Source organism: Bombina bombina, chromosome 5, assembly GCF_027579735.1.
Source record: "Bombina bombina isolate aBomBom1 chromosome 5, aBomBom1.pri, whole genome shotgun sequence".
Lineage (NCBI taxonomy): Eukaryota > Metazoa > Chordata > Amphibia > Anura > Bombinatoridae > Bombina > Bombina bombina.
This window is the reverse complement of record NC_069503.1, coordinates 969115930-969143148: the sequence shown is the minus strand read 5'-3', so window position 1 is coordinate 969143148 and position 27219 is coordinate 969115930. Positions and strand designations below refer to the sequence as shown.

The window sequence follows — 27219 nt, the reverse complement described above, 5'->3', positions numbered from 1 at the left end:
CGACTGACGCTTGTCCGATGGACATTTGTCCGACGGACAATATTCCGAAAGACATTTATCCGGCTGCTGGGTGGGAATGAAGCTTAAAAATCACGGTTTTATAACATTTTTAATAGTGGACTGACAAAAGACAATTAAATCAACTTATATATAACATTTATAACATTTTTAATAGTGGACTGACAAAAGACAATTAAATCAATTTATATATGACATATTAATTATAATATTATAATTATAATAATTATATTATGTGTTAAAAGTACATCGTGAGGGTAGGGACCCATGGATAGGTTCCCAGAGGCGGTTGCGGCGCCCGAGTCACTGATTGTAACAGGAAATTTTGGATCGTATCTGCCCTCGGCCGAATGTATCTTGATTTATTTAAGTAAATCTTATATATTATGTGCTATTGCCTTTAAAAAGTCTAAGCTTGAGTATTGACTGTATTTCTCTAAAACTTTCATTATCCTGTTGTTTATGATTTCATATTTTTTTTTTGGTTTTCTCAGTTCAACTCCAGAATTAATTTTTTCAATTGTTAACTCCCATTCTGCTTGTTCTTTTCTTATTTTTGAAACTAGTCTGCAAATGCTTGGGTGGGTTATAGACATTCGTTGGTCAAATGCTCTGTGCCATCCTTCTAGAGAGTTGTTTGTTCTAGGTAACCCTAGTTTTGTTCTTTCAAAAGTGTTCCACATCGTAATATCGAAAGTAGGTTTTCTTCTTGTACCTTGTTGTAGTTCGCCAATCCAGGTTTTTTCAAAATAATTTAAAAATTCAGATAAAATGTTACTGTTTTGTTTTTCTATTGATTTTACAAAGTCATTAAATGTTTCAACTACATCTTCCACTGGCACAAATGCTAATGCTTCTAAGCATTTTATGATCAGAGCATTTTTTTCATTATTATACCATATTTTTAAGCCCAAAGATTGTATTTTTCTCCACAGGCATTGGGAAAAATGGAAAAAGCATCCATAAATTATTGTATTTTGTAAAAAATTTGTCATGCAATTTATTGCTGCTCTTTCAAAATCTACAGTAATTGATATAGGATTGATATCTGGATTTTTTTCTTTTATAATACTAAAAATTAAATTATAAGTTTCCTGATTTTTATTTTTTGATATGCAGTATACTAATGGTATGGTATGGTTATCTTCTATTAAAACATGTATTGTATACAACTGAAAACCTAAAGGAGCTGAGTCAAATGTTCCGTCACAGAGCCAGTGTTGTTTTTTTGAAAGAAGATCTACATTTTTTTTAGTAGACAGAATGATTAAATTTTCACTTTCGTACATGATGAAATCTTCTCCTCTGGTTGTTTTTCTTAAATCATCATTTAAAATGTTTCCATTTGGTGTTGTTCGATGTCGACGTACCATTCTGGCAAGAGTTTCTTTTTTAGGTAGAGCTCCTGCTGCTTCAAGGGGGAAATTAGATGTGCAATTTTGTATTATGCTTGATGTTACTTCTTCTGAATGTTTAGCAACTTCTTTTATTTTTTCAATTGTTTTCATAGATAAAATTCTTGCTGCATTAGGTGGATGTGAATGATTTGATGCATCTTTTTCAATTATATCATTAATGGTTTTTAGCCTTCCTCCACAAGAACCTTTTTTTTCACATCTCCAATATGTGACATTTTCTTTTTTTTTTGTCTACAATGTATGCATAACCTTCATATAACATTTTTCTTCCTCCTTTACACGTCTTTATGAACTCCATTTTTTTATTTTGATGTTTTTTTTTAATTTTTTTATTTAAGTGTTTGTGTTGTTTTTTTTACCTCAGTAGCCACAATATGTATTTAAATTTTCCGCTTTTTTACTGATGACAATTACGCAATTACGTGATTGCGTGATTGTGCTGTTCGGCGTGCAGTCGGAAGCAGTGTATTTCGGACATATGTCTGACGGACGAATGTGTTTCGGCATTTTGTCAGTCGGAATTTTGTCCGAGCACCGGCTTTCACATGTAAAAATGGCAATTATATACAGTAACTCATTAAATTTTAGCTTTAGCTTTAGATTAATAAATAATATTGGGTGAGCAAATAAACAGCACATCTCTGCCAAATATAAAACCATACACTTGTTGAACTACATTTCAAATAAAAATGCTCCTTTTTTTTTAAAGACAGCAGATCTTAATGTTTTACTGGAGAGAGGTGCTCAACTGCAAATAAACAGCAATCACTAATTTGCCCTATGGGATAATTTGCACTCAGGGTGCTGTCTCTTTTAGCCCAGAATGTGCATTACACAGAAAATAACTTTCCTGCAGTATATCAGCCTAAACCCATCTATAAGGATAGTTCATTCTCAAAATGAAAAGCAATTATTGTCAGGATTAGGTAAAGTCCAGGATCAGACCCAAATGCTAGAGTGAACTCAATAAACACGCTAGCACACTGAGTGTATACCAGGAAGTGACCCACAACAGCTTCTGCAAATAAGGTACTCACACAATAGCTGGATAGTAGACAGACCACAGTCTGCAGAGTAGTAGACAGGCAGATCCTGGAAACTTGGTAAAAAGCAGTATAGGGTCAAGCAACAACGTCATCAGGCAGGCAGAGTTTGGTAACTTGGTATCAGGCAGTATATAGTTAATCAACAACGTAGTCAGGCAGGCAGAGTTTGGTAACTTGGTATCAGATAGTATAGGGTTAAGCAACAACGTAGTGAGGCAGGCAGAGTTTGGCAACTTGGTATCAGGCAGTATAGGGTTAAGCAACAACCTAGCCAGGCAGGCAGAGTTTGGCAACTTGGTATCAGGCAGTATAGGGTTAAGCAACAATGTAGTCAGGCAGGCAGAGTTTGGCAACTTGGTATCAGGCAGTATAGGGTTAAGCAACAACGTAGTCAGGCAGGCAGAGTTTGGCTACTTGGTATCACTCAGTATAGGGTTAAGCAACAACGTAGTCATGCAGGCAGAGTTTGGTAACTTTTTTATCAGGCAGTATAGGGTTAAGCAACAAAAGAGTACTCACAGGACAAGCTACAGCAATAAAGAAAAACAAACGGGTACCAGGAGACCGAGCCACCAGAATAAGAACCTGCCTGAAGTCAGCAGGGTGGGACAGCTCAGCATGCGCATCACGTTGCTAGGCAGCATAGCGCAGAAGGCAGAGAGTAGCCATCCGCAAGGAGACCAGAAGACAGTGGGTGGCCGTGACAATGCCCCCCCCTCAAGGACCCCTCCAGGGGCCAAGACCAGGCTTGTTAGGATACTTCTTGTGAAATGCCTTGATAAGTTTAGGAGCATGAACATGACAGACCAGTTCCCAGGAGCGCTTAGTGATGGGATAACCCTTCCAATGTACCAGGTAATACAACCAGTTAACCTATAATTTGGAGTCCAGGATCTGACGGACCTTAAATTCAGAAGTACCATCCACAAGTGGAGGAGGAGGAGGTTTAACTTTAGTGGAAAATCTGTTTCTCACAACTGGCTTGAGAAGGGAGACGTGAAACACCGGGTGGATCTTTAGGTTCTTGGGTAAGGCCCCTCGATAAGCCAAAGTACAGACTTATTAACAATTTTGCACAGGGTTGCTTAAGATTAATCAATTTGGTAGATAACCACACCTTGTCTCCAGTGCGGTAAGAAGGTGCCTTAGAATGTTTGGGATCTGAAAATGTTTTGTATTTTCTGGAGGAGAGTAGTATTTGACTGAGATGTTGCCAATATCTGCAGAGATTTTTGACGGCACGATCAGCACCAAGATCTCCAGAAGTACTAGTTGACATTGGAATGGTTCTAGGGTCGAATCCGTAGGCAGCCATGAAAGGAGATGTACGTAAGGAGGAATTGAAACTGGAGTTGTGAGCTAGTTCTTCTAGAGGAAGAAGTTGTGACCAGTTGGAGTGTTGATGATTTACATAGTGCCTGAGGAAATATTCCAGGGATTGGTTCACTCGCTCAGTCTAACCGTTAGACTGGGGATGATGAGCGGTAGAGAGTGAAATGTTGATACCAAACTGTTTGCAAAGAGACCTCCAAAATCTAGAGATAAATTGGACTCCTCTATCTGAAACAATGTCCAATGGGAACCCATGCAATCGAGTAATGTAAAGGATGAAAAGTTTAGAAAGCTTCTGAGCGGAAGGCAATCCAGGCAAAGGAATAAAATGGTCAGATTTTGAGAATCTATCTACAACTACCCATATGGTCTTATTTCCAGCAGATAGGGGAAGATCAGTAATAAAGTCCATGGAGATGTGTGACCAGGAATAATGAGACATGGGAAGTGTTTGTAATAAACCAGAAGGTAGTCGACTAGACTGTTTATTGGAGGCACAAGAGTTGCAAGTGGCTATGTATTCCTTAACATCCTTAACCATGGAGGACCACCAAACGTGTTGTCTGAGTTTCCATATGGTATTGTCTACCCCGGGATGTCCGGCAAGTATACTATCATGAGCCCATCACAGCAGTTTAAGGTGAAGTTCAGGAGGGACATACAGGATTCCTGAAGGAAGTTTGCAAGAAGAAGGTACATTATCTTGAGCGGAACGAAGAGCCTGCATAGTGAAGGTGAATAATTGAGCAAGAACATTGACAGGATGAAGTATGGGTTCAGAATCCAACTGTACAGAATCAGTAGGTATAAATTGCCTGGACAGAGCATCTGCCTTAGTATTTTTAGTACCAGGAACATAAGATAGTACAGAATGAAATCTAGAAAAGAACATAGCCCACCAAGCCTGACGAGAGTTGAGGTGTTTAGCAGTGTGGAGATATAGGAGATTTTTGTGGTCAGCCAAGATAAGAAATGGTTGACTGGTGCCTTCGAGCCAGTGTCTCCATTCATCCAACGCCAGTTTTATGGCTAATAGTTCTTTGCTGCCTACATCGTAGTTGAGTTCAGCAGGACTGAATCTTTTGGAAAAGAACCACACTGGGTGTATTTTGCTAGTGTCTGAGTTAGGTTGGGAGAGTATAGCTCCTGCAGCTATAGATGAGGCATCCACTTTGAGGATGTATTGGAGTTCAGGAATTGGATGACTGAGGATAGGAGCTGAGTAAAAAGGGGATTTCAAGGTTTCAAAAGCCTTCAACGCAGTGCTAGGCCAATCTCTGCAGTTTTGACCCTTCTTGGTTAGAGAGATGAGAGGGGAAGTGATATTAGCATAGTCTTTTATAGACTTTCTGTAATAATTGGCAAAGCCAAGAAACCTTTGTAAGGACTTGAGGGTGGTAGGTCTGGGCCAATTCTTGATAGCATAAAATTTATCTGGATCCATTTATATAGCCACTCATTTGTGGATTAACAGAGCTATTAGTCCTATGAACACTTCCTGATACTTAGAGCGCACCAATACCTGATGTGTAGTTCTATCTAAGCCCTTCATACCATACTCATACCATATAGCTGCAGGTGCATATTCTTTTGTATATGTTTTAAGTTTGGATAAATTTGATGCCTCCAGGCTTTCTATTTACACCTCTGAGTCAGTACATTGGCTATTGGTGACAGGACACACCCCCTGCTATGACGCTTCCTCCTGATGCTGTGGGAGGCTTGTTTGTTTCATCATGCCCAGTTTGGTCTGTTCTCTAGAATAGTGACCCATAGTAACCAATTGGTTGGTTTGTTTTGTATCCCATGCGGTCTCTCAGTGATCCGCTCGTGAGTGGACAATGATAATGATAATTTACGCCCAGGCGAACACTATGGGTGAGTTCCTCTAGAGGGCGGTCTTATTGAATACAGCTTTTGCTGTATCCATTATATACAGGTGGCATTTATTTTAGTTCTGTGTGATGGTTTGCAATCTGTGATCTAGCTGATCGGTTCACTTAGTGTTGGATGTAACGTCACCACTTTTGTATTCATTCACTATAACATTACATTTTTTTAATTGATACCTACTTTACATATGAGCAATGTTTGCCCACAGTCTGCCATGATTGGCTATGCTTTGGGGGAGTGTTCCATAGGTCTTTAAAAGTCTTGCTTTTTCACTTGTTTTTTGTCAGAGGAAGGTACAGCATCTAGTCCCGAAATATCACACTAAATAAAGTATTTTTGTCACGGACGCCTGAAGACCAGTGAGTGCTTATATACTGTGTATATATATATACATATATATATATATATATAGGTAGATAGAGAGCACTCTCACTTACAAATCTTGATGCCAGGGTGCCAGCAGTTAAGTATACACGGTGAAGGAAGGCACTCACTGGTCTTTAATTCAAAAGAAAACTTTTAACGCTTATTAAAAGTTTTCTTTTGAATTAAAGACCAGTGAGTGCCTTCCTTCACCGTGTATATATATATATATATATATATATATATATATATATATATATATATATATATATATATATATATAATGTTATATTATATTAAAATCACAAGGTGTTTACTCCTCCTTATAATTCCCCTAAGGAAATTAATTTGTAGTGTTTTTGGTTATGTTTCAATAAAGAGAAAATATAAAAATATACAAAGTTTAGTTACTTTTGTAAATTTATAAAGGGAGATTGGTGATTGGGGTTCATGTAGTTCTCAAGGGTGATTCCTCATGACATACTGTAATGTTATGAAGCAACGAGGAACATCAGGTAAGCTATTGACTCATGATTCAGAGAGAGCATTCAGTTTTAAACAGCTTTCCATTTTACTTCCATTATTAATTTCTTCTTAGTCTTTATGTACGCACAATTTCGGAGGCACCAGCTCCTACTGAGCATGTGCAAGAGTTTACTGTGTATTCATATATACAATATGTGATTGGCTGATGACTTTCACATAATACAAAAGGCAGAGAACTTAAATGGACAGTCTTGAAAAATGTTATTGTTTAAAAAGATAGATAATCCCTTTATTACCCATTCCCCATTTTTACATAACCAACACAGTTATATTAATATACTTTTTACCTCTGTGATTTTTACAAACTTACATTTCAGCCAATTAGAACTTTCTCATGCGTAACTCCACGGGAGTAAGCACAATGTTATCTATATGGTACACATGTACTAGCACTGTTTTGGCTGTGAAAAGCTAATAAAATGCATTGAGATAAAAGACGATGTTCAAGGGCTTAGAAATCAAACAAAGAATACCAAGAGGACAAAGCAAATTTGATGAAAAAACATAAATTGTTTAAATTTCATGCTCTATCTGAATAATGACAGTTTACTTTTGACTAGACTGTCCCTTTAAGCAATTTTTTAAATTTCTCAGAGAAAATTCTACTGATAATTTGAAATTCAAATTAAGTGCATTGTCATTTTACTGTGTATTTGTAGACCATACAAGATTACAGTATTTAATTGTCTTTAAGATATATTTGTTAGTTCTTAACTTTGATATTTGCAATAGAATATGTGTCTTTTTTGGATCAACATTACTCACACAAATCTTAAAGTTCAGCTCATATAAATGTTTTTGCTTTTAAAATTACAATGTATTCTCCTTTTTGTTTCGGCAGTGATGATGCCCAAGGACAATCTTCCATTAACAATGAATATGCAGAAGTCCAACTTCAAGACCTTATTAAACGCATGCGAGAAAGAACCAGCCATTACAAGGAAAAGTTGGCTGATGCAGAAGTTTCATCTGCTGAACCAAGTCCTACTACAAGTATGAATGTTTTTAATTGTATATTTGAAAAACTAGCGCTATGGAATCTGTTGGGACTCTACAAATAATTGATAATAATAATAACAATATTACAATTTTAAAAGCACTATAGACAATGATATAATAATATAAATCAATATGCACTTTTAAATCTTATAAATGTAATTAATCCGCAATGTGTTATAAGAATGCATGTGTTAATTTTTGGGTAAAAGTGTTAAATTCTTCAACAATAATGTAGTGGGGGAAATCCTGGCCCCGCAGAACCAACAATGCAGGAAGCAGAGGGAGGCCACAGTGCATGTTACAAGACCGCTCCATTGCAGACCAGGCAGTGGGGAAGGGGGGAAAAGGTAAGGGGCCGATGGGCCTATAAAAAATTGCTCCCCCTCTGCAATGATGAACAGTCTGCATATTATCTGAGAATGAACAATGACTAAGCCTATTTTTTTAAGTAAGCAGGGAAAATAGATTACAATGTGTTTGTTAAGAATAAAAACAAGTAGCACAACATTAATTTTGACCATAATAAATAGATTCTAGTTGTCTTGTTTATTTTAGTATTTCTAAACTCCAGCACCCCTATCTGGTCAGATGTACAGAATTATATATATATATTTTTTTTTTAAAATATGTTTTTAATGAGGTAATTAGATACATGAACATGTAAATAAAACACAATCACAGGATATAAACAACAGGTTTACAGGTCACTGGTGTCCTAGATGGAAAATCATATTAACAGAAATGTTGAAATATCCATGGCGTGGCAACGTGCCTAGAGGATAAAATTCAAACATTGGAGAAGTAATATATGCTTTAGGTGAATGACGAGATTCCTGGTCTTGGAGTTTGATTCCTGTAACTGAGATGTTAAACCTAATTTTCTATGTGGGATATGTGGTTCTCATAGGTATTAGCTTGGTGACAAATATATGTAGTATGGTAAAGGAAGAGGTGGGGGGGTTATAGACTTGCAGTTTGCAGAGTAAGCAATACTAGGATATGAAGAGGGGTGACTGGTCCCTGCAGACCGCAGGCTAGGCAGATTATTTTTTGACCACTCTCAGTTTGAGTAAAGTGAGAAGTAGTAGAATAACCGGTGTACCTATAAGGGCGTGTGGGTGAAAGGTATTATGTCTTCTAGCTTGAGTAATCAGCAGACAAGAGACACTCTGAGTCAAAGGGGGGGGGGCATAGCCTTTTAGAATGACAGGGAATTGTGGTGAGGGGAGTGAGAGGAGGGCATGTGGCAAGGTTAGAGGGGTAGGTGTATCTGAAGAGAGTTAACTATTAGTTCCTCCGAAATTATATTGGGCCTCTCATGGATCCAGAAGAAGATATAGTATTAACAAAAAGGAGGAGAGCTAGTGGAACAAACGGTCACTCTTGGACCTTTAAAAAGTGTTAAAGTGAGAACTAGTAAAAAATAAAAAAATAGGCCAGTATAGCTTACATAATAAATAGTATACAAATGTTTGAGCTATAGGGGTGCTTCTTATGTTCTGTCTTATTAGTGGATATATTTATCATAGATTATCATTATGTAACTATTATCGTGAATACTAATGAGTTAAAGAGGGCTAGCACTTAAAACTGATAGTAGTTACTATGGGGTCACTTGTAAGAGTAACTACTTGGGTATTATGCTCATTGACTTTAAACTAATTACAAAGACTACTGACCTTATAGAGTATTAGTGCTTGGAGGAGACCAAAGATATACTATATAAAAAGAGAACAATTTAACCATTCAGAAACAAGGTTTGCAGTACAATAATGCTCACCTAGAACAGCAGGAATGTCTTCATGCCTAATTGAGATAAACAATTTTGGTAACAGAGGCGTTGTTCTTTGAGCCTGAGAATACTTCTAAGATTTCTTAAAACAATGACTATGGTTCTACTAGATATTTATGCTGATCAACTTTAGACAGGTTACAGAGGATACCAGTCCCAAAAGAGTGTAGATTCCAGATAAAACACAGAGACATACTATACAAAAGAGAACAATGCAACAGCTATAGGGCAAATCTGTAGTACATTAATGTTCATACAGGTAAAGCGGGATGTATTCGTACCTACTTGGGTTAGTACATTTACATGACGGGGGTGTTATGTTATGAACCTGGTATAGCTTCAGAAATATCTTTAGAATGGCAATGGCTAGCTAGCTAGCTAGCTAGTGAGTGTATATAACTAATACATTAGCATCCCATATACCCATAGATATTAAGCTTTTTTAAGAATTGATTTTTCCTATCCCACGCACTCGGCCGCTGTCTGCAGGACAAGGACTGTTACTTTAGGCTTATATAAGGGCAAAGGTAGGCTTTAAGGTCTCAGTTTGGGATATCATGGGTTGGGGCTCTGGAGGGCTATAGGTTTAGTAGAGGGAGTATGTGATCCTAGATATTGGTCTCAAAACAGGTCATGTGTGTATATCTGAGTGATATCCCCTGTAGTAAATAGTAGTGAGGGAAGGCGATTATTCCCTCATAATTGAGGTTGTTAGCTGTTTAGGGTGCTATGCTAATCAGTCTGTGCTACATCCATCTCCCCTATGAGCGGCACCTTCTGTTTGGTGATTTTTTAGAACAACTATAGGCATCTGGTGATAGCAGCCCTATAGAGTAGCAACTGTGATTATTATACTAAAAGGATCCTAGCTATGTATAGCTATGTGCTTCTATTAACAACTGCTAATATATTTCAGAAGCCCGGGTCCTATCACTCCTAAGAGTCTCTATGGTACCTTTACATTTCCCCTCTGTGCAGCAAGGTTGTGAAAAAGTATAGGTAATAAAGTAATTCTCATTATGATAAGTTGAGCAGAATACAAGTAACGGTCTCCCTATGAACAAGCTGGGAGTACTGCGAATATAAGATATGAAATAAATTACTGAGAAGTAAATAAGTATAAAAAAAGGCAACTAGTTATTTATAACATAGTTGAAGCATGCAAGTCAGTCTGTGTTAGTACCGGATCTCAGCTCCACCATGACGAGAGTCAGTAGTTTAACCCACACCGGATTTATATAGGTTGTAGACATATAGGGTGTAAATCTTCCATTTCCATGGGTGGTGGACCAACTGTCTGCTCTTCAGCCAGGTTGGAGATGGTTTGATGCCATATTCTGTTAACCGCTGCGTGTTCCATCTCCTCTTTAAGGTGAGGCCATCCGGAGTTTTAAAGGCAGTTGAACTTGACTGCTTGTCTTGGAAATAGTCAGGCATTGTCCTCATGGCCCTGTTGTTTGCTGGAGAGTTTGGTGCAATAGATTTTCCTAAGGGCTGAGTATACGTTTGATAATGAATATCTTCCCGATGCGTCAGAACTATCTGTCCATTTACTTCAATTTCCTCCAAGTCAGTGCCTTCTTGTCTGTTCTTTTGGACCAGGTTCAGCTGTGCCTGTGAATGTGATCTACAATGCGGTAGCTTCACCACTATTTTAAGCAGGGCACAGAGTTCTCTCATAAGTGAGCCAAAGTGGTCCTTTAATAGCTGCGTCACTGTCGTCTCCCATTTATCTATGTGATCTATGTTTGGAGTGGAGGCTAATTTGAGCAGTCCCCAAAGTAAAAACAGTAGCGTTCGAGAGGCACAAGTGAATTATAAACTGAAGATATGGCAGTCCGCTCGCGACTGGGTTACCCAGCTATTCTGTAGTTTTACTGGTGGCTTTCATATTATGTTTGGTAATGGAGACATCAGGTGTTCTAAAAGCTGTATATTTGATCCATTTTAATTGTAGTACTGGTGAGTGTTTTAATTACCTCAGCGTTGTGGTTTGCTGGTGCTTTTATGTTCAGGTCGGCATCTGCGTGGGTAATCAAGATGGCGGCCGCACTTTTCAAAGTTGATTGTGGATCCACTTATTAGTGTGGGATTGGCGCCAGCCAAGCATCTGTTGATGCGCTCCAGTGTGTCTGGTAGCTTTCCCCCTTCGATTTAACCGCTTTGAGTCTTCAAGTAACAAATAAAAGTGTGTTCAAACACTCCTGTCCCTCAGAGCTCTCTCACCGAGCAGCTATGTCTCGGCGTGGCCAAGCTCTGCCCCCCCCCCCCCCCCCGATGTACAGAATTTATTAAAGGGACACGATTCCCACATGCTAAATTTAGAATTGTAGCAATATATCTATAAAAACTGACAAGAAAATACCACATAAACATCTCTATAAATATTTAACCTCAAAACATTATTCTTAGTTACCAGAGTAAGTGCTCTGTGAAAAGTTATTATTTAGTTACTCTTTTTATTGTCATCTGGTGGAAAAACCCAATTAACATAATGAGTGCTAACTTTACAACTCGCTTTACTGTGGGATTCCTCTATAATCTCACAAGATTTCATAGTAAAATTACTTTTAGAAAAAAGGGAAATAACCTGACAGTGCCTACACATGTCAGATGCACACTTATTTTGCAAGTCCTGGGACTAGCATCCTGATTGGCTGTTTAAAATCCTTTTACAATGGGATGTGGCTATTAAGGAAATGGTACAATGTTTTAATTTTTTACATAGAGACATTCATGTAATATTCTCTAGCCAGCTTTGTACAGATATGCTGCATCAATTTCAAGTGATTCAGCATTTGTGTAAGATGTTCCTTGAACTGTGCACAAATTAGTTTTTAACCAAAAATTATGAAATATGAGATGAATGCTATCATTTTTGCATGCACAATCTTTAACTTATTTTTCCATAAAAAAAAAAATCTTAGCACAAAATCATCAATTAAATGTGAAGGTAAAAGTTATATATTTTACATTTTATTGCACAAATTTACACATATATTAGAAATTTGTCTTAGGTTAATACATTAATGTGAATCTATATTCAGACTTATGCTTACTATTTTCAGCGCCTGTCAAACAAAAGCCACCTCCACCTCCTCCACCTCCTCCACCTGCAAAAGAGGAGGAAAAGGACGATGAAAAAAAGAAGGAAAAGAATGTAGAAGCAGAAAAGGAAGCTATACCAGAAGAGGAACACTACTGTGACATGCTGTGCTGTAAATTTAAGAGAGCGCCACTGAAAAGATACATTGATAAATTCAAGATGCCGGAATCAATTGATGCCTATACTGGTATGATTAGGCCAAATGCTAAAAAGACCTATACCTATAAAAACACCATTTAAAAAAAATGCACCAACATAATGAAAATCTAACATGTGGTGATGGTGATAATAACAGATTACATTAATATTTTTTAACAAAAATAAAAAAAATGTATGACGCAAGCCAATACATAGGGGGATATTTATCAAGCCGTCAACTGCAAATACGCTGGAATTCCGCAGCGCAATTGTTGCAAGCTTGATCCAACCTAGATATTATGTTCCGAATACACATTCGGCACTATTTGACACTTTTTTAAAGTTATCAAATAGTTAACAGGTACACTCGCCCCTATTCTGGCCCAGCATACCTGGTTTTCAATCCGCAACCCTGGAGGCCGCGGATGCCATAGGAATCAATGGGAGTCTGAAAGCAGCAAAAGCTTATGTTCAATTCTGCCAGATATCGCATTGATTTCTATGGTTGAAAACAAGTAACGTTTACACCTAACACCCTAACATAAGCCCCAAGTCTAAACACCCCTAATCTGCCGTCCCCGACATCGCCACCTACATATTGTTATTAACCCCTATCCCACCGTTTCCGGACACCGCCGCAACCTAATTAAAGTTATTAACCCCTATCTCACCGCTCCCAGACCCTGCCGCCACTATATAAACATATTAACCCCTAAACCTCTGGCCTCCCACATCACTAAACCTATTAACCCCTAAACCGCCAGCCCCCCCACATCGCCATAAACTAAATTAAGCTATTAACCCCTAAACCTAACAACCCACTAACTTTAAATTAAAATTACAACATCCCTATCTTCAAATAAATTTAAACTTACCTGTAGAATTAAAAGAAACTATTTTTAAACTAATAATTAACATACCTTAACTATTATACTACACTTAAATTAAACTACCAATTAAATTAACTAAATATGTTAAAAAAAACACCTAAGCATACTCAAATTGTTTAAATATACTATTTAACCTTATTAAAAATGACTAAATTACAATAAAAAATAAACGGTAAATTACAAAAATAAAAAACACTAATTTACGGAAAAAAACAAACCACATTATCAAAAATAAATTTTTTTTTACACCTAATCTATTAGCCCTATCAAAATAATAAAGCCCACCAAAATAAAAAAAAACCTAGCCTATAATAAACTACAAATGGCCCTTAAACGGGCCTTTTGTGGGGTATTGCCCCAAAGAAATCATCTCTTTTACCTGTAAAAAATAAAATAAAAAACTCTAGTCAAAATAACCTAAGCTCCGCATTGCCCTGAAAAGGACATTTGTATGGGCATTGCCCTTAAAATGGCATTTAGCTCTTTTACCTGCCAAGACCCTACTCTAAAACTAAAACCCTCCCAAAAAAGCCTTAAATAAACCTAACACTAACCCCCGACAATCCACCTACAGTTATTGAAGTCACGCTTGAAGGATCCATCCAGCCGGCAAGAAGTCTTCTATTTGAAGATAGGGATGTTGTAATTTTAATTTAAAGTTAGCAGGTTGTTAGATTTAGGGGTTAATAGCTTAATTTAGTTTATAGCGATGTGGGGGGCTGGCGGTTTAGAGGTTAATAGGCTTAGTTAGTGGAAGTGATGTGGGAGGCCAGAGGTTTAGGGGTTAATACTTTTATTTGGTGGCGGCGGGGTCCAGGAGTGGCGGGATAGGGGTTAATATGTTTATTTAGCGGCGGCGGGGGGTCCGGAGCAGCGGGATAGAGGTTAATAAAGTTATTTAGTGGAGGTGGGGTCCGGGAGCAGCGGGATAGGGGTTAATAACTTTATTTAGTGGTGGCAGGGTCTGGAAGCGGCGGGATAGGGGTTAATAACTTTATTTAGTGGTGGCGGGGTCCTGAAGCGGCGGGATAGGGGTTAATAACTTTATTTAGTGCAGTGGGGTCCAGGAGTGGCGGGTTGGGGTTAAACATTTTAGTATAGTGGCAGAGTTTAGTGACAGGGTATAAATAAAGTTGTTAAAAAGCCAAATAGACGCAAGATCGATGACTGCTAGTTAACAACAGTCCGATGCTCATCGCACCATACTTGGTGCATGGCTTTTTGCCGGCTTTTTTTATAAATATGGAGAGCGTATTCAGGTCTGCGATGTTAGGCGAGCGTATTGGTGCCGTCAAATTCAACAAAGTTGACGGCTTGATAGATATCCCCCATAGTGTAAGACTCAGGACAGCCACTTATTTCAAAGCACGATTCCCTAATGGATGCAGCAGCAGAGCTTCATGGGTCTTTATTAAAAAAAATGTGCATGTTTAAAGGGTCATCATATTTCAGGCATTTCTATCATCCATATGACAGAGCAGCATTTAAATTGGTTGATTTTTGCTTAAAATTAGAAGTAAAAATTTTATAAAATTGAGTTAAACCTAATATAGCAGTTGTGTACTTCTGACTAGAGATCATTGGGTGATGGTGCTTCCTACTTTGGACTAGATTGCGAATGACTCATTAACAGTTTCGCGGCAGGCATAAAGGGGTTGATCACGGCTCTTTGTGCACGTCAGAAGTAGCGCGCATATTACAAGTTGAAAGTAAACATGTTCACTCAAGCTCTGGTTAACGTTTTTGCTCTCCATTGAAGTCTATGGGGGAATACAGTAACGCAGTAGCAATAATCTTACTTTTACTTTTTGTGTGCATCGCTCTTGCTCACAAACATTTTACTTTCAACTTGTAATACGTGCGGCACCCAATGCGCGCAAATAGCCAAACTCAAGCAGAGTTAAAGGGACAGTCTACACCAGAATTTTTATTGTTTAAAAAGATAGATAATCCCTTTATTACCCATTCCCTAGTTTTGCATAACCAACACAGTTATATAAATACACTTACCTCTGTGATTAGCTTGTATCTAAGCCTCTGCAAACTGCCCCCTTATTTCAGTTCTTTTGACAGACATCCATTTTAGCGAATCAGAGCTGGCTCGCCTGAACTTCACGTGCGTGTGCACAGTGTTATCTATATGACACACATGAACTAACACCCTCTAGTGGTGAAAAACTGTCAAAATGCCCTGAAAGAAGAGGCGGCCTTCAAGGGCTTGGAAATTATCATATGAACCTCCTAGGTTTAGCTTTCAACTAAGAATACCAAGAGAACAAAGCAAAATTGGTGATAAAAGCAAATTGGAAAATTGTTTCAAATTACATTCTCCATCTGAATCATGAAAGTTTATTTTGGACTAGCCTGTCCCTTTAACATGCGAGTCGGTGCACAAACTATCGCTCCACTCATAATCTAACCCTTTAAAGACATATATACACATATAAACACATAAATACGTATGTATACATATATAGACATATATATAAGTGCATTAAAGCCCTTTGCTGCCAAATAGCTGAAAACATAAAAAACTATCGGCCAGATTACGAGTTTTGCGTTAGGAGCTATGCGGTGCTAACGAGCAGTTTTATCTCATCGCTCACTTACCTACAGTGCTGATATTACGGGTTTTTACAAACTTTAAAAGGCAAGAAGTAAGCGTAGAGCAAAATTGTGCTCCTTACCATACTTCAATACCAGCGCTGCTTAAGTCAGCGGTGAGCTGGTCCTACATGCTCATGCACGATTTCCCCGTAGGAATCAACGGGGAGAGCCGGCTGAGAAAAAGTCTAACACCTGCAAAAAAAAGCAGCGTAAAACTCAGCAGCCCCATTGATTCCTATGGGAAATAAAAGTTTAGTATACACCTAACACACTAACATGAACCCGAGTCTAAACACCCCTAATCTTACACTTATTAACCCCTAATCTGTTGCCTCTGACATCGCCGCCACCTAAATTATATTTATTAACCCCTAATCTACCGCTCTGGGCATCGCCGCCACCTACATAATACTTATTAACCCCTAATCTGTTGCCCCAACATCGCCGACACCTACATTATATTTATTAACCCCTAATCTCCATCCCCGAATGTCTCCGCAACCTAACTACACTTATTAACCCCTAATCTGCCGCCCCCAATGTCGCTGCCACTATAATAAACATATTAACCCCTAAACCGCCGCCCTCCCGCCTAGCAAACATTATTTAAATATTATTAACCCCTAATCTGCCGTCCCTAACATCGCTGCCACCTACCTACATTTATTAACCCCTAATCTGCCGCCCTCAATGTCGCCGCCACTATACTTAATGTATTAACCCCTAAACCTAAGTCTAACCCTAACCCTAACACCCTCTAACTTAAATAGAATTACAATAAATCTAAAACTAAATACTTACCTGTAAAATAAACCCTAAACTAGCTACAATATAACTAATAGTTACATTGTAGCTAGTTTAGGGTTTATTTTTATTTTACAGGCAAGTTTGTATTTATTTTAACTAGGTAGAATAGTTACTAAATAGTTATTAACTATTTAATAACTACCTAGCTAAAATAAATACAAAAGTACCTGTAAAATAAAACCTAACCTAAGTTACACTAACACCTAACACTACACTACAATTAAATAACTTACCTAAATTAAATACAATTAAATAAATTACATACAATTAGCTAAAGTTAAAAAAAAAAAAATTACAGAAAATAATAAATTACAAGATATTTAAACTAATTACAATTAATCTAATAGCCCTATCAAAATAACCCCCCCCCCAAATAAAAAAAAACTAGCCTAATCTATCAATAGCCCTTAAAGGGGCCTTTTGGGGGGCATTGCCCCAAAGTAATCAGCTCTTTTACCTGTAAAAAAAAATACAAACAACCCCCCAACAGTAAAACCCACCACCCACACAACCAACCCCCCAAATGAAATACTAACTAAAAAAACCTAAGCTCCCCATTGCCCTGAAAAGGGCATTTGGATGGGCAGTGCCCTTAAAAGGGCAGTTGGCTCTATTGCAGGCCCAAACCCTAACCTAAAAATAAAACCCACCCAATACACCCTTAAAAAAAACTAACACTAACCCCCTGAAGATTCTATTGGCTGATTGGAACAGCCAATAGAATGTGAGCTCAATCCTATTCTATCAGCCAATCGGAATCTAAGGGACGCCATCTTGGATGACGTCACTTAAAGGTACCGTCATTCAGTAAGAAGATTCCGGATGAAGAGGATGCTCCACGTCGGATGTCTTGAAGATGGACCCACTCCTTGTCGGATGGATGAAGATAGAAGATGCCGTCTGGATGAAGACTTCTGCCTGTCTGGAGGACCACTTCGCCTTGCTTGGATGAAGACTTCTCCCGACTTTGCATAAATAAAAAGAGACAAGCGCTCAACCTGGGAACGAACAATAGCATAATAGCTTGCTCTATGGCTAGTTACCACCCATGAAGCAGCCTCTTTTTGCTCAAAATGTGCCTTTCACAGAGAAGAACTTTCCTGAAGCATATCAGTCTGATCCTGACTTCACAGTACAGTCCAGCCCCGAAAAACCAGGCAATCCCTCTCTGAACGAGAGAAACAGCAAAACCCCAGACGTACGTTTCAACCTATTGTGGGCCTCGTCAGTGAGGTGCAGCCATATCCCTCTAGGCACACTGAGCAACGGGTCCACGTCTGGATTCTCGCATCACACTTAGGGAGACTTCCCAAAATGTCATAATTTGCATAAATAAAAAGAGAGAAGCGCTCAACCTGGGAACGAACAATAGCATAATAGCTTGCTCTATGGCTAGTTACCACCCAAGAAGCAGCCTCTTTTTGCTCAAAATGTGCCTTTCACAGAGAAGAACTTTCCTGAAGCATATCAGTCTGATCCTGACTTCACAGTACAGCCCAGCCCCGAAATACCAGGCAATCCCTCTCTGAACGAGAGAAACAGCAAAACCCCAGACGTACGTTTCGGCCTATTGTGGGCCTCGTCAGTGAGGTGCAGCCATATCCCTCTAGGCACACTGAGCAACGGGTCCACGTCTGGATTCCCGCATCACACTTAGGGAGACTTCCCAAAATGTCATAATTTGCATAAATAAAAAGAGAGAAGCGCTCAACCTGGGAACGAACAATAGCATAATAGCTTGCTCTATGGCTAGTTACCACCCAAGAAGCAGCCTCTTTTTGCTTAAAATGTGCCTTTCACAGAGAAGAACTTTCCTGAAGCATATCAGTCTGATCCTGACTTCACAGTACAGTCCAGCCCCGAAATACCAGGCAATCCCTCTCTGAACGAGAGAAACAGCAAAACCCCAGACGTACGTTTCGGCCTATTGTGGGCCTCGTCAGTGAGGTGCAGCCATATCCCACTAGGCACACTGAGCAACGGGTCCACATCTGGATTCCCGCATCACACTTAGGGAGACTTCCCAAAATGTCATAATTTGCATAAATAAAAAGAGAGAAGCGCTCAACCTGGGAACGAACAATAGCATAATAGCTTGCTCTATGGCTAGTTACCACCCAAGAAGCAGCCTCTTTTTGCTCAAAATGTGCCTTTCACAGAGAAGAACTTTCCTGAAGCATATCAGTCTGATCCTGACTTCACAGTACAGTCCAGCCACGAAATACCAGGCAATCCCTCTCTGAACGAGAGAAACAGCAAAACCCCAGACGTACGTTTCGGCCTATTGTGGGCATCGTCAGGGAGGTGCAGCCATATCCCTCTAGGCACACTGAGCAACGGGTCCACGTCTGGATTCCCGCATCACACTTAGGGAGACTTCCCAAAATGTCATAATTTGCATAAAAAAAAGAGAGAAGCGCTCAACCTGGGAACGAACAATAGCATAATAGCTTGCTCTATGGCTAGTTACCACCCAAGAAGCAGCCTCTTTTTGCTCAAAATGTGCCTTTCACAGAGAAGAACTTTCCTGAAGCATATCAGTCTGATCCTGACTTCACAGTACAGCCCAGCCCCGAAATACCAGGCAATCCCTCTCTGAACGAGAGAAACAGCAAAACCCCAGACGTACGTTTCGGCCTATTGTGGGCCTTTTCAGTGAGGTGCAGCCATATCCCTCTAGGCACACTGAGCAACGGGTCCACGTCTGGATTCCCGCATCACACTTAGGGAGACTTCCCAAAATGTCATAATTTGCATAAATAAAAAGAGAGAAGCGCTCAACCTGGGAACGAACAATAGCATACTCTATGGCTAGTTACCACCCAAGAAGCAGCCTCTTTTTGCTCAGAATGTGCCTTTCACAGAGAAGAACTTTCCTGAAGCATATCAGTCTGATCCTGACTTCACAGTACAGTCCAGCCCCGAAATACCAGGCAATCCCTCTCTGAACGAGAGAAACAGAAAAACCACAGACGTACGTTTCAACCTATTGTGGGCCTCGTCAGTGAGGTGCAGCCATATCCCTCTAGGCACACTGAGCAACGGGTCCACGTCTGGATTCTCGCATCACACTTAGGGAGACTTCCCAAAATGTCATAATTTGCATAAATAAAAAGAGAGAAGCGCTCAACCTGGGAACGAACAATAGCATAATAGCTTGCTCTATGGCTAGTTACCACCCAAGAAGCAGCCTCTTTTTACTCAAAATGTGCCTTTCACAGAGAAGAACTTTCCTGAAGCATATCAGTCTGATCCTGACTTCACAGTACAGCCCAGCCCCGAAATACCAGGCAATCCCTCTCTGAACGAGAGAAACAGCAAAACCCCAGACGTACGTTTTGGCCTATTGTGGGCCTCGTCAGTGAGGTGCAGCCATATCCCTCTAGGCACATTGAGCAACGGGTCCACGTCTGGATTCCCGCATCACACTTAGGGAGACTTCCCAAAATGTCATAATTTGCATAAATTAAAAGAGAGAAGCGCTCAACCTGGGAACGAACAATAGCATAATAGCTTGCTCTATGGCTAGTTACCACCCAAGAAGCAGCCTCTTTTTGCTCAAAATGTGCCTTTCACAGAGAAGAACTTTCCTGAAGCATATCAGTCTGATCCTGACTTCACAGTACAATCCAGCCCCGAAATACCAGGCAATCCCTCTCTGAACGAGAGAAACAGCAAAACCCCAGACATACGTTTCAGCCTTTTGTGGGCCTCGTCAGTGAGGTGCAGCCATATCCCACTAGGCACACTGAGCAATGGGTCCACATCTGGATTCCCGCATCACACTTAGGGAGACTTCCCAAAATGTCATAAATTGCATAAATAAAAAGAGAGAAGCGTTCAACCTGGGAACGAACAATAGCATAATAGCTTGCTCTATGGCTAGTTACCACCCAAGAAGCAGCCTCTTTTTGCTCAAAATGTGCCTTTCACAGAGAAGAACTTTCCTGAAGCATATCAGTCTGATCCTGACTTCACAGTACAGTCCAGCCCCGAAATACCAGGCAATCCCTCTCTGAACGAGAGAAACAGCAAAACCCCAGACGTACGTTTCGGCCTATTGTGGGCCTCGTCAGTGAGGTGCAGCCATATCCCTCTAAGCACACTGAGCAACGGGTCCACGTCTGGATTCCCGCATCACACTTAGGGAGACTTCCCAAAATGTCATAATTTGCATAAAAAAAAGAGAGAAGCGCTCAACCTGGGAACGAACAATAGCATAATAGCTTGCTCTATGGCTACTTACCACCCAAGAAACAGCCTCTTTTTGCTCAAAATGTGCCTTTCACAGAGAAGATCTTTCCTGAAGGATATCAGTCTGATCCTGACTTCACAGTACAGTCCAGCCCCGAAATACCAGGCAATCCCTCTCTGAACGAGAGAAACAGCAAAACCCCAGACGTACCTTTCGGCCTATTGTGGGCCTCGTCAGTGAGGTGCAGCCATATCCCTCTAGGCACACTGAGCAACAGGTCCACGTCTGGATTCCCGCATCACACTTAGGGAGACTTCCCAAAATGTCATAATTTGCATAAATAAAAAGAGAGAAGTGCTCAACCTGGGAACGAACAATAGCATAATAGCTTGCTCTATGGCTAGTTACCACCCAAGAAGCAGCCTCGTTTTGCTCAAAATGTGCCTTTCACAGAGAAGAACTTTCCTGAAGCATATCAGTCTGATCCTGACTTCACAGTACAGTCCAGCCCCGAAATACCAGGCAATCCCTCTCTGAACGAGAGAAACAGCAAAACCCCAGACGTACGTTTCGGCCTATTGTGGGCCTCGTCAGTGAGGTGCAGCCATATCCCTCTAGGCACACTGAGCAACGGGTCCACGTCTGGATTCCCGCATCACACTTAGGGAGACTTCCCAAAATGTCATAATTTGCATAAATAAAAAGAGAGAAGCGCTCAACCTGGGAACAAACAATAGCATAATAGCTTGCTCTATGGCTAGTTACCACCCAAGAAGCAGCCTCTTTTTGCTCAAAATGTGCCTTTCACAGAGAAGAACTTTCCTGAAGCATATCAGTCTGATCCTGACTTCACAGTACAGTCCAGCCCCGAAATACCAGGCAATCCCTCTCTGAACGAGAGAAACAGCAAAACCCCAGACGTACGTTTCGGCCTATTGTGGGCCTCGTCAGTGAGGTGCAGCCATATCCCTCTAGGCACACTGAGCAACGGGTCCACGTCTGGATTCCCGCATCACACTTAGGGAGACTTCCCAAAATGTCATAATTTGCATAAATAAAAAGAGAGAAGCGCTCAACCTGGGAACGAACAATAGCATAATAGCTTGCTCTATGGCTAGTTACCACCCAAGGAGCAGCCTCTTTTTGCTCAAAATGTGCCTTTCACAGAGAAGAACTTTCCTGAAGCATATCAGTCTGATCCTGACTTCACAGTACAGTCCAGCCCCGAAATACCAGGCAATCCCTCTCTGAACGAGAGAAACAGCAAAACCCCAGACGTACGTTTCGGCCTATTGTGGGCCTTGTCAGTGAGGTGCAGCCATATCCCTCTAGGCACACTGAGCAACGGGTCCACGTCTGGATTCCCGCATCACACTTAGGGAGACTTCCCAAAATGTCATAATTTGCATAAATAAAAAGAGAGAAGCGCTCAACCTGGGAACGAACAATAGCATAATAGCTTGCTCTATGGCTAGTTACCACCCAAGAAGCAGCCTCTTTTTGCTCAAAATGTGCCTTTCACAGAGAAGAACTTTCCTGAAGCATATCAGTCTGATCCTGACTTCACAGTACAGTCCAGCCCCGAAATACCAGGCAATCCCTCTCTGAACGAGAGAAACAGCAAAACCCCAGACGTACGTTTCGGCCTATTGTGGGCCTTGTCAGTGAGGTGCAGCCATATCCCTCTAGGCACACTGAGCAACGGGTCCACGTCTGGATTCCCGCATCACACTTAGGGAGACTTCCCAAAATGTCATAATTTGCATAAATAAAAAGAGAGAAGCGCTCAACCTGGGAACGAACAATAGCATAATAGCTTGCTCTATGGCTAGTTACCACCCAAGAAGCAGCCTCTTTTTGCTCAAAATGTGCCTTTCACAGAGAAGAACTTTCCTGAAGCATATCAGTCTGATCCTGACTTCACAGTACAGTCCAGCCCCGAAATACCAGGCAATCCCTCTCTGAACGAGAGAAACAGCAAAACCCCAGACGTACGTTTCGGCCTATTGTGGGCCTTGTCAGTGAGGTGCAGCCATATCCCTCTAGGCACACTGAGCAACGGGTCCACGCCTGGATTCCCGCATCACACTTAGGGAGACTTCCCAAAATGTCATAATTTGCATAAATAAAAAGAGAGAAGCGCTCCCGACTTTGTTGAGGACTTCGGCCCGGTTGGATGAAGACTTCTGCTGCTTCCTTGAGGATGGATGTCCAGTCTTCAGAACAATAAGTCGATCTTCAGGGGGTTAGTGTTATTTTTTTTTAAATGGTGTATTGGGTGGGTTTTATTTTTAGGTTAGGGTTTGGGCCTGCAATAGAGCTAACTGCCCTTTTAAGGGCAATGCCCATCCAAATGCCCTTTTCAGGGCAATGGGGAGCTTAGTTTTTTTTAAGTTAGTATTTTATTTGGGGGGTTGGTTGCATGGGTGGTGGGTTTTACTGTTGGAGGGGTTGTTTGTATTTTTTTTTACAGGTAAAAGAGCTGATTACTTTGGGGCAATGCCCCGCAAAAGGCCCTTTTAAGGGCTATTGGTAGTTTAGTTTAGGCTAGGGTTTTTTTATTTGGGGGGGGGCTTTTTTATTTTGATTGGGCTATTAGATTAGGTGTAATTAGTTTAAATATCTGTAATTTGTTTTTATTTTCTGTAATTTAGTGTTTGTTTGTTTTTTGTAATTTAGCTAATTTAATTTAATTTAATTTATTTAATTGTTTTTAATTTAGTTAATTTATTTAATTGTAGTGTAGTGTTAGGTGTTAGTGTAACTTAGGTTAGGTTTTATTTTACAGGTACTTTTGTATTTATTTTAGCTAGGTAGTTATTAAATAGTTAATAACTATTTAATAACTATTCTACCTAGTTAAAATAAATACAAACTTGCCTGTAAAATAAAAATAAACCCTAAGATAACTACAATGTAACTATTAGTTATATTGTATCTAGCTTAGGGTTTATTTTACAGGTAAGTATTTAGTTTTAAATAGGAATTATTTAGGTAATAATATTAATATTTATTTAGATTTATTGTAATTCTATTTAAGTTAGGGGGTGTTAGGGTTAGGGTTAGACTTAGGTTTAGGGGTTAATACATTTAGTATAGTGGCAGCGACATTGGGGGCGGCAGATAAGGGGTTAATAAATGTAGGTAGGTGGCGACGATGTTAGGGACGGCAGATTAGGGGTTAATAATATTTAAATAGTGTTTTCGAGGCAGGAGTATGGTGGTTTAGGGGTTAATATGTTTATTATAGTGGCGGCGACGTTAAAGCGACAGATTAGGGGTTAATAAATGTAGGCAGGTTGCGGCGACAGGGAGGGAGATTAGGGGTTAATAAATATAATGTTGGTGTTGGCGATGTTGGGGCAGCAGATTAGGGGTTAATAAGTATAATGTAGCTAGTGGCAGTGTCCGGAGCGGCAGATTAGGGGTTAATGAGAATAATGTAGGTGGCGGCGATGTTAGGGATAGCAGATTAGGGGTTAATATTATTTAACTAGTGTTTGCGAGGCGGGAGTGTGGCGGTTTACTGGTTAATATGTTTATTCTAGTGGCGGCGATGTCTGGAGCAGCAGATTAAGGGTTAAAAAATGTATTATAGTGTTTGCGATGCGAGAAGGCCTCGGTTTAGGGGTTAATAGGTAGTTTATGGGTGTTAGTGTACTTTTTAGCACTTTAGTTATGAGTTTTATGCTACAGTGTTGTACCATAAAACTCTTAACTACTGACTTTAAATTGCATTAGGGATCTTGGAGGTAGAGGGTGTACTGCTCACTTTTTGGCCTCCCAGGACAGACTCATAATACGCTATGGAAGTCCCATAAAAAAAGACTTTACGAAGTTTACGTAAGTCATTTTGCGGTAAGGCCAAAGTAGTGTGCGGTGCCCCTAAACCTGCAAGACTCGTAATAGAAGCGGTAGTGAAAAAGCAGCGTTAGGACCTGTTAATGCTGCTTTTCAGCCTAACGCACAACTCATAATCTAGCCGTCAGGGTCAGGCCAGCCATCTCACCGGCAGATTACAAACAGACTGTGTCGCTAACTCACTATATACAGTACTGGTGGGTTAAACAGTGTCACTATATACGGTAATAGGTGGTCAGACCATCTCACAGACTGTGGGCACAGGGGACCTCCTTTTGCAGACGTAATCTGATTCACATATTTTTTTTTCTGTGTTAAATGTAAAAAAAAAAAAAAAAAAGATATGTAGCAAATTCACATTTTTTTGGGGGGGGCGGGGCTCTTCTTAGATTCTTGCACCTGGGCCCTGTGGTTTCTAGTTAGGCCTCTGTCATGAAGTACCTATTAACCAATGATAATTACTCTAGTAAGAACACTGATAGTGCAGAAATAGTTCTAAGATTTTCTTTTTCATATAAAAATGTTTGTTTCTGTTCTGCTCTTTCACATTAATATTAGACAATTTTGAGAACAAAGTCTCTTCAGCCAAGGTCTAAAACATTTGCTATTTTTTTTATAATTACACAAATTACTCAGATACTTTACTGTTAACACATCTCTGCTGTAGTCTTTGAAGTGAGAGAAAAAATAACATGATCTCAGAGTAAATTTTTAATAAATATTACATTTATCCACCTTTAGAGAAGCTCTGCTCCGTAAAATACTAAAAGGAAGGCCTGTAAACCACGAGCAGTATCTTTTTATTTAAAAGAAACCATATTATAAAAGTCTTGATGCAAACAAGATAACATTATTCTGATTAATATAGAAGTTTGTGACTATGCTGTTCAAAACCTCAAGGTAACAGTAGGACAAACTCTAATTATGCCTTACGCACGTAAATAATTGTATCATAATTTCAGGTTGTCCTGTTCATTATTATATTTTAAAGAGTTGAACTTTGTTGCAAAGAAATCTGGTGATACCATTCAACAAAAGTTACACCTTGTAGAACTTCTTTACTATCTTTTTAGTTTCAAATAAATATATCTCATGTTAAATTAGGGATAGTGGTTTTAACATTTGGTTCAAAATCTATTTGTAAGGACATAAAATTAAAATTTAAATGGATATAGTACGAATATGTATTACTCCTTTCTCTACTGTACACTGTGTGTGTATATATATATATATACAGTACATCAAAAGCAGAAATAGAAAGAGGGGAGGTATATGAACTTTTTTACCTCCACAGTTAATTCAGCACTCTTTTAGAGACAATTAAACAAATAATCATGTGACACGGATAACTTAGGTGCAAGATTCAAACAAACTTGTTTATTACCCAATGTATAGGGAGAGCTACCACACAATAAAAATAAACATGCCTAAAGTAGAAACAGTCCACGTATATATAAACATGAGCATATCTTCGAGCAGCTTTTGCTCTTTAGTTATTATAATGTAATTTTGACTCTCATAATTTTTTCTCATTTCAATATATTTATATATATATATATATATGTGTGTGTGTGTATTTAATTATGTTTGTTTTTGTTTAGACTTTTCTTACGTTGTATGGCTTTCCTTTGTTGCTTTATCTTTCAACTGGAACTGTTGGTTTATACCACTAAGATGTGTCTTCCCATTTCAAACATCTCATAATATTTTAAATTGGATGATCGTTGACTATTCGTGCGATGCTATATACCTCTTGGATATGCTTTTATTTCAGACACGACTGCAATTTATTAAGGGTGGAGACATAATAGTATGTATAAAATACAGATTTTTTTTTTTATATACATTTGTTTATGTTGTTTCTATAAGACATTTTTGTTGTAACTTTGGCATAACCAGTGGAATTTATTACACTTCAGCCATTATGGACATAATATGTTGGCAGGCATAATCATATAAAAAATAATATGATAGACCAATATGATATACAACAAAAAATAAAAATGAATGATAAAGGTTGCTTATCAGGAATAAGAATGCTAGGAGTTGGAAGGGAGTCAGGGTAGCAAAATTAAAAGGAATCAGTAAGTTAAAGGGGTATTAGAAGGAAAATATAGAAAGAAAACCAAACTAAATTGCAAAGAAAACCAGGTGAATTCACCTTATAAGGAATAATAAAGTCAAAATAAAATTTTCATACTTCTGTGA

General features: G+C 39.3%; 1 protein-coding gene across 1 annotated transcript in view; it reads left to right on the top strand.

Moving 5' to 3' along the window:
• The first annotated feature begins 5506 nt into the window (after positions 1-5506).
• CNGB3 (cyclic nucleotide gated channel subunit beta 3) overlaps positions 5507-27219 on the top strand; it is a 195196-nt gene continuing 173483 nt past the window's right edge. Inside the window, exons 1-4 of the mRNA XM_053715907.1 lie at positions 5507-5562; positions 7458-7609; positions 12476-12700; positions 26613-26821. Of these exons, the coding sequence (XP_053571882.1) occupies positions 5507-5562; positions 7458-7609; positions 12476-12700; positions 26613-26821 (642 nt within the window). The remainder of the gene's footprint in view (positions 5563-7457; positions 7610-12475; positions 12701-26612; positions 26822-27219) is intronic.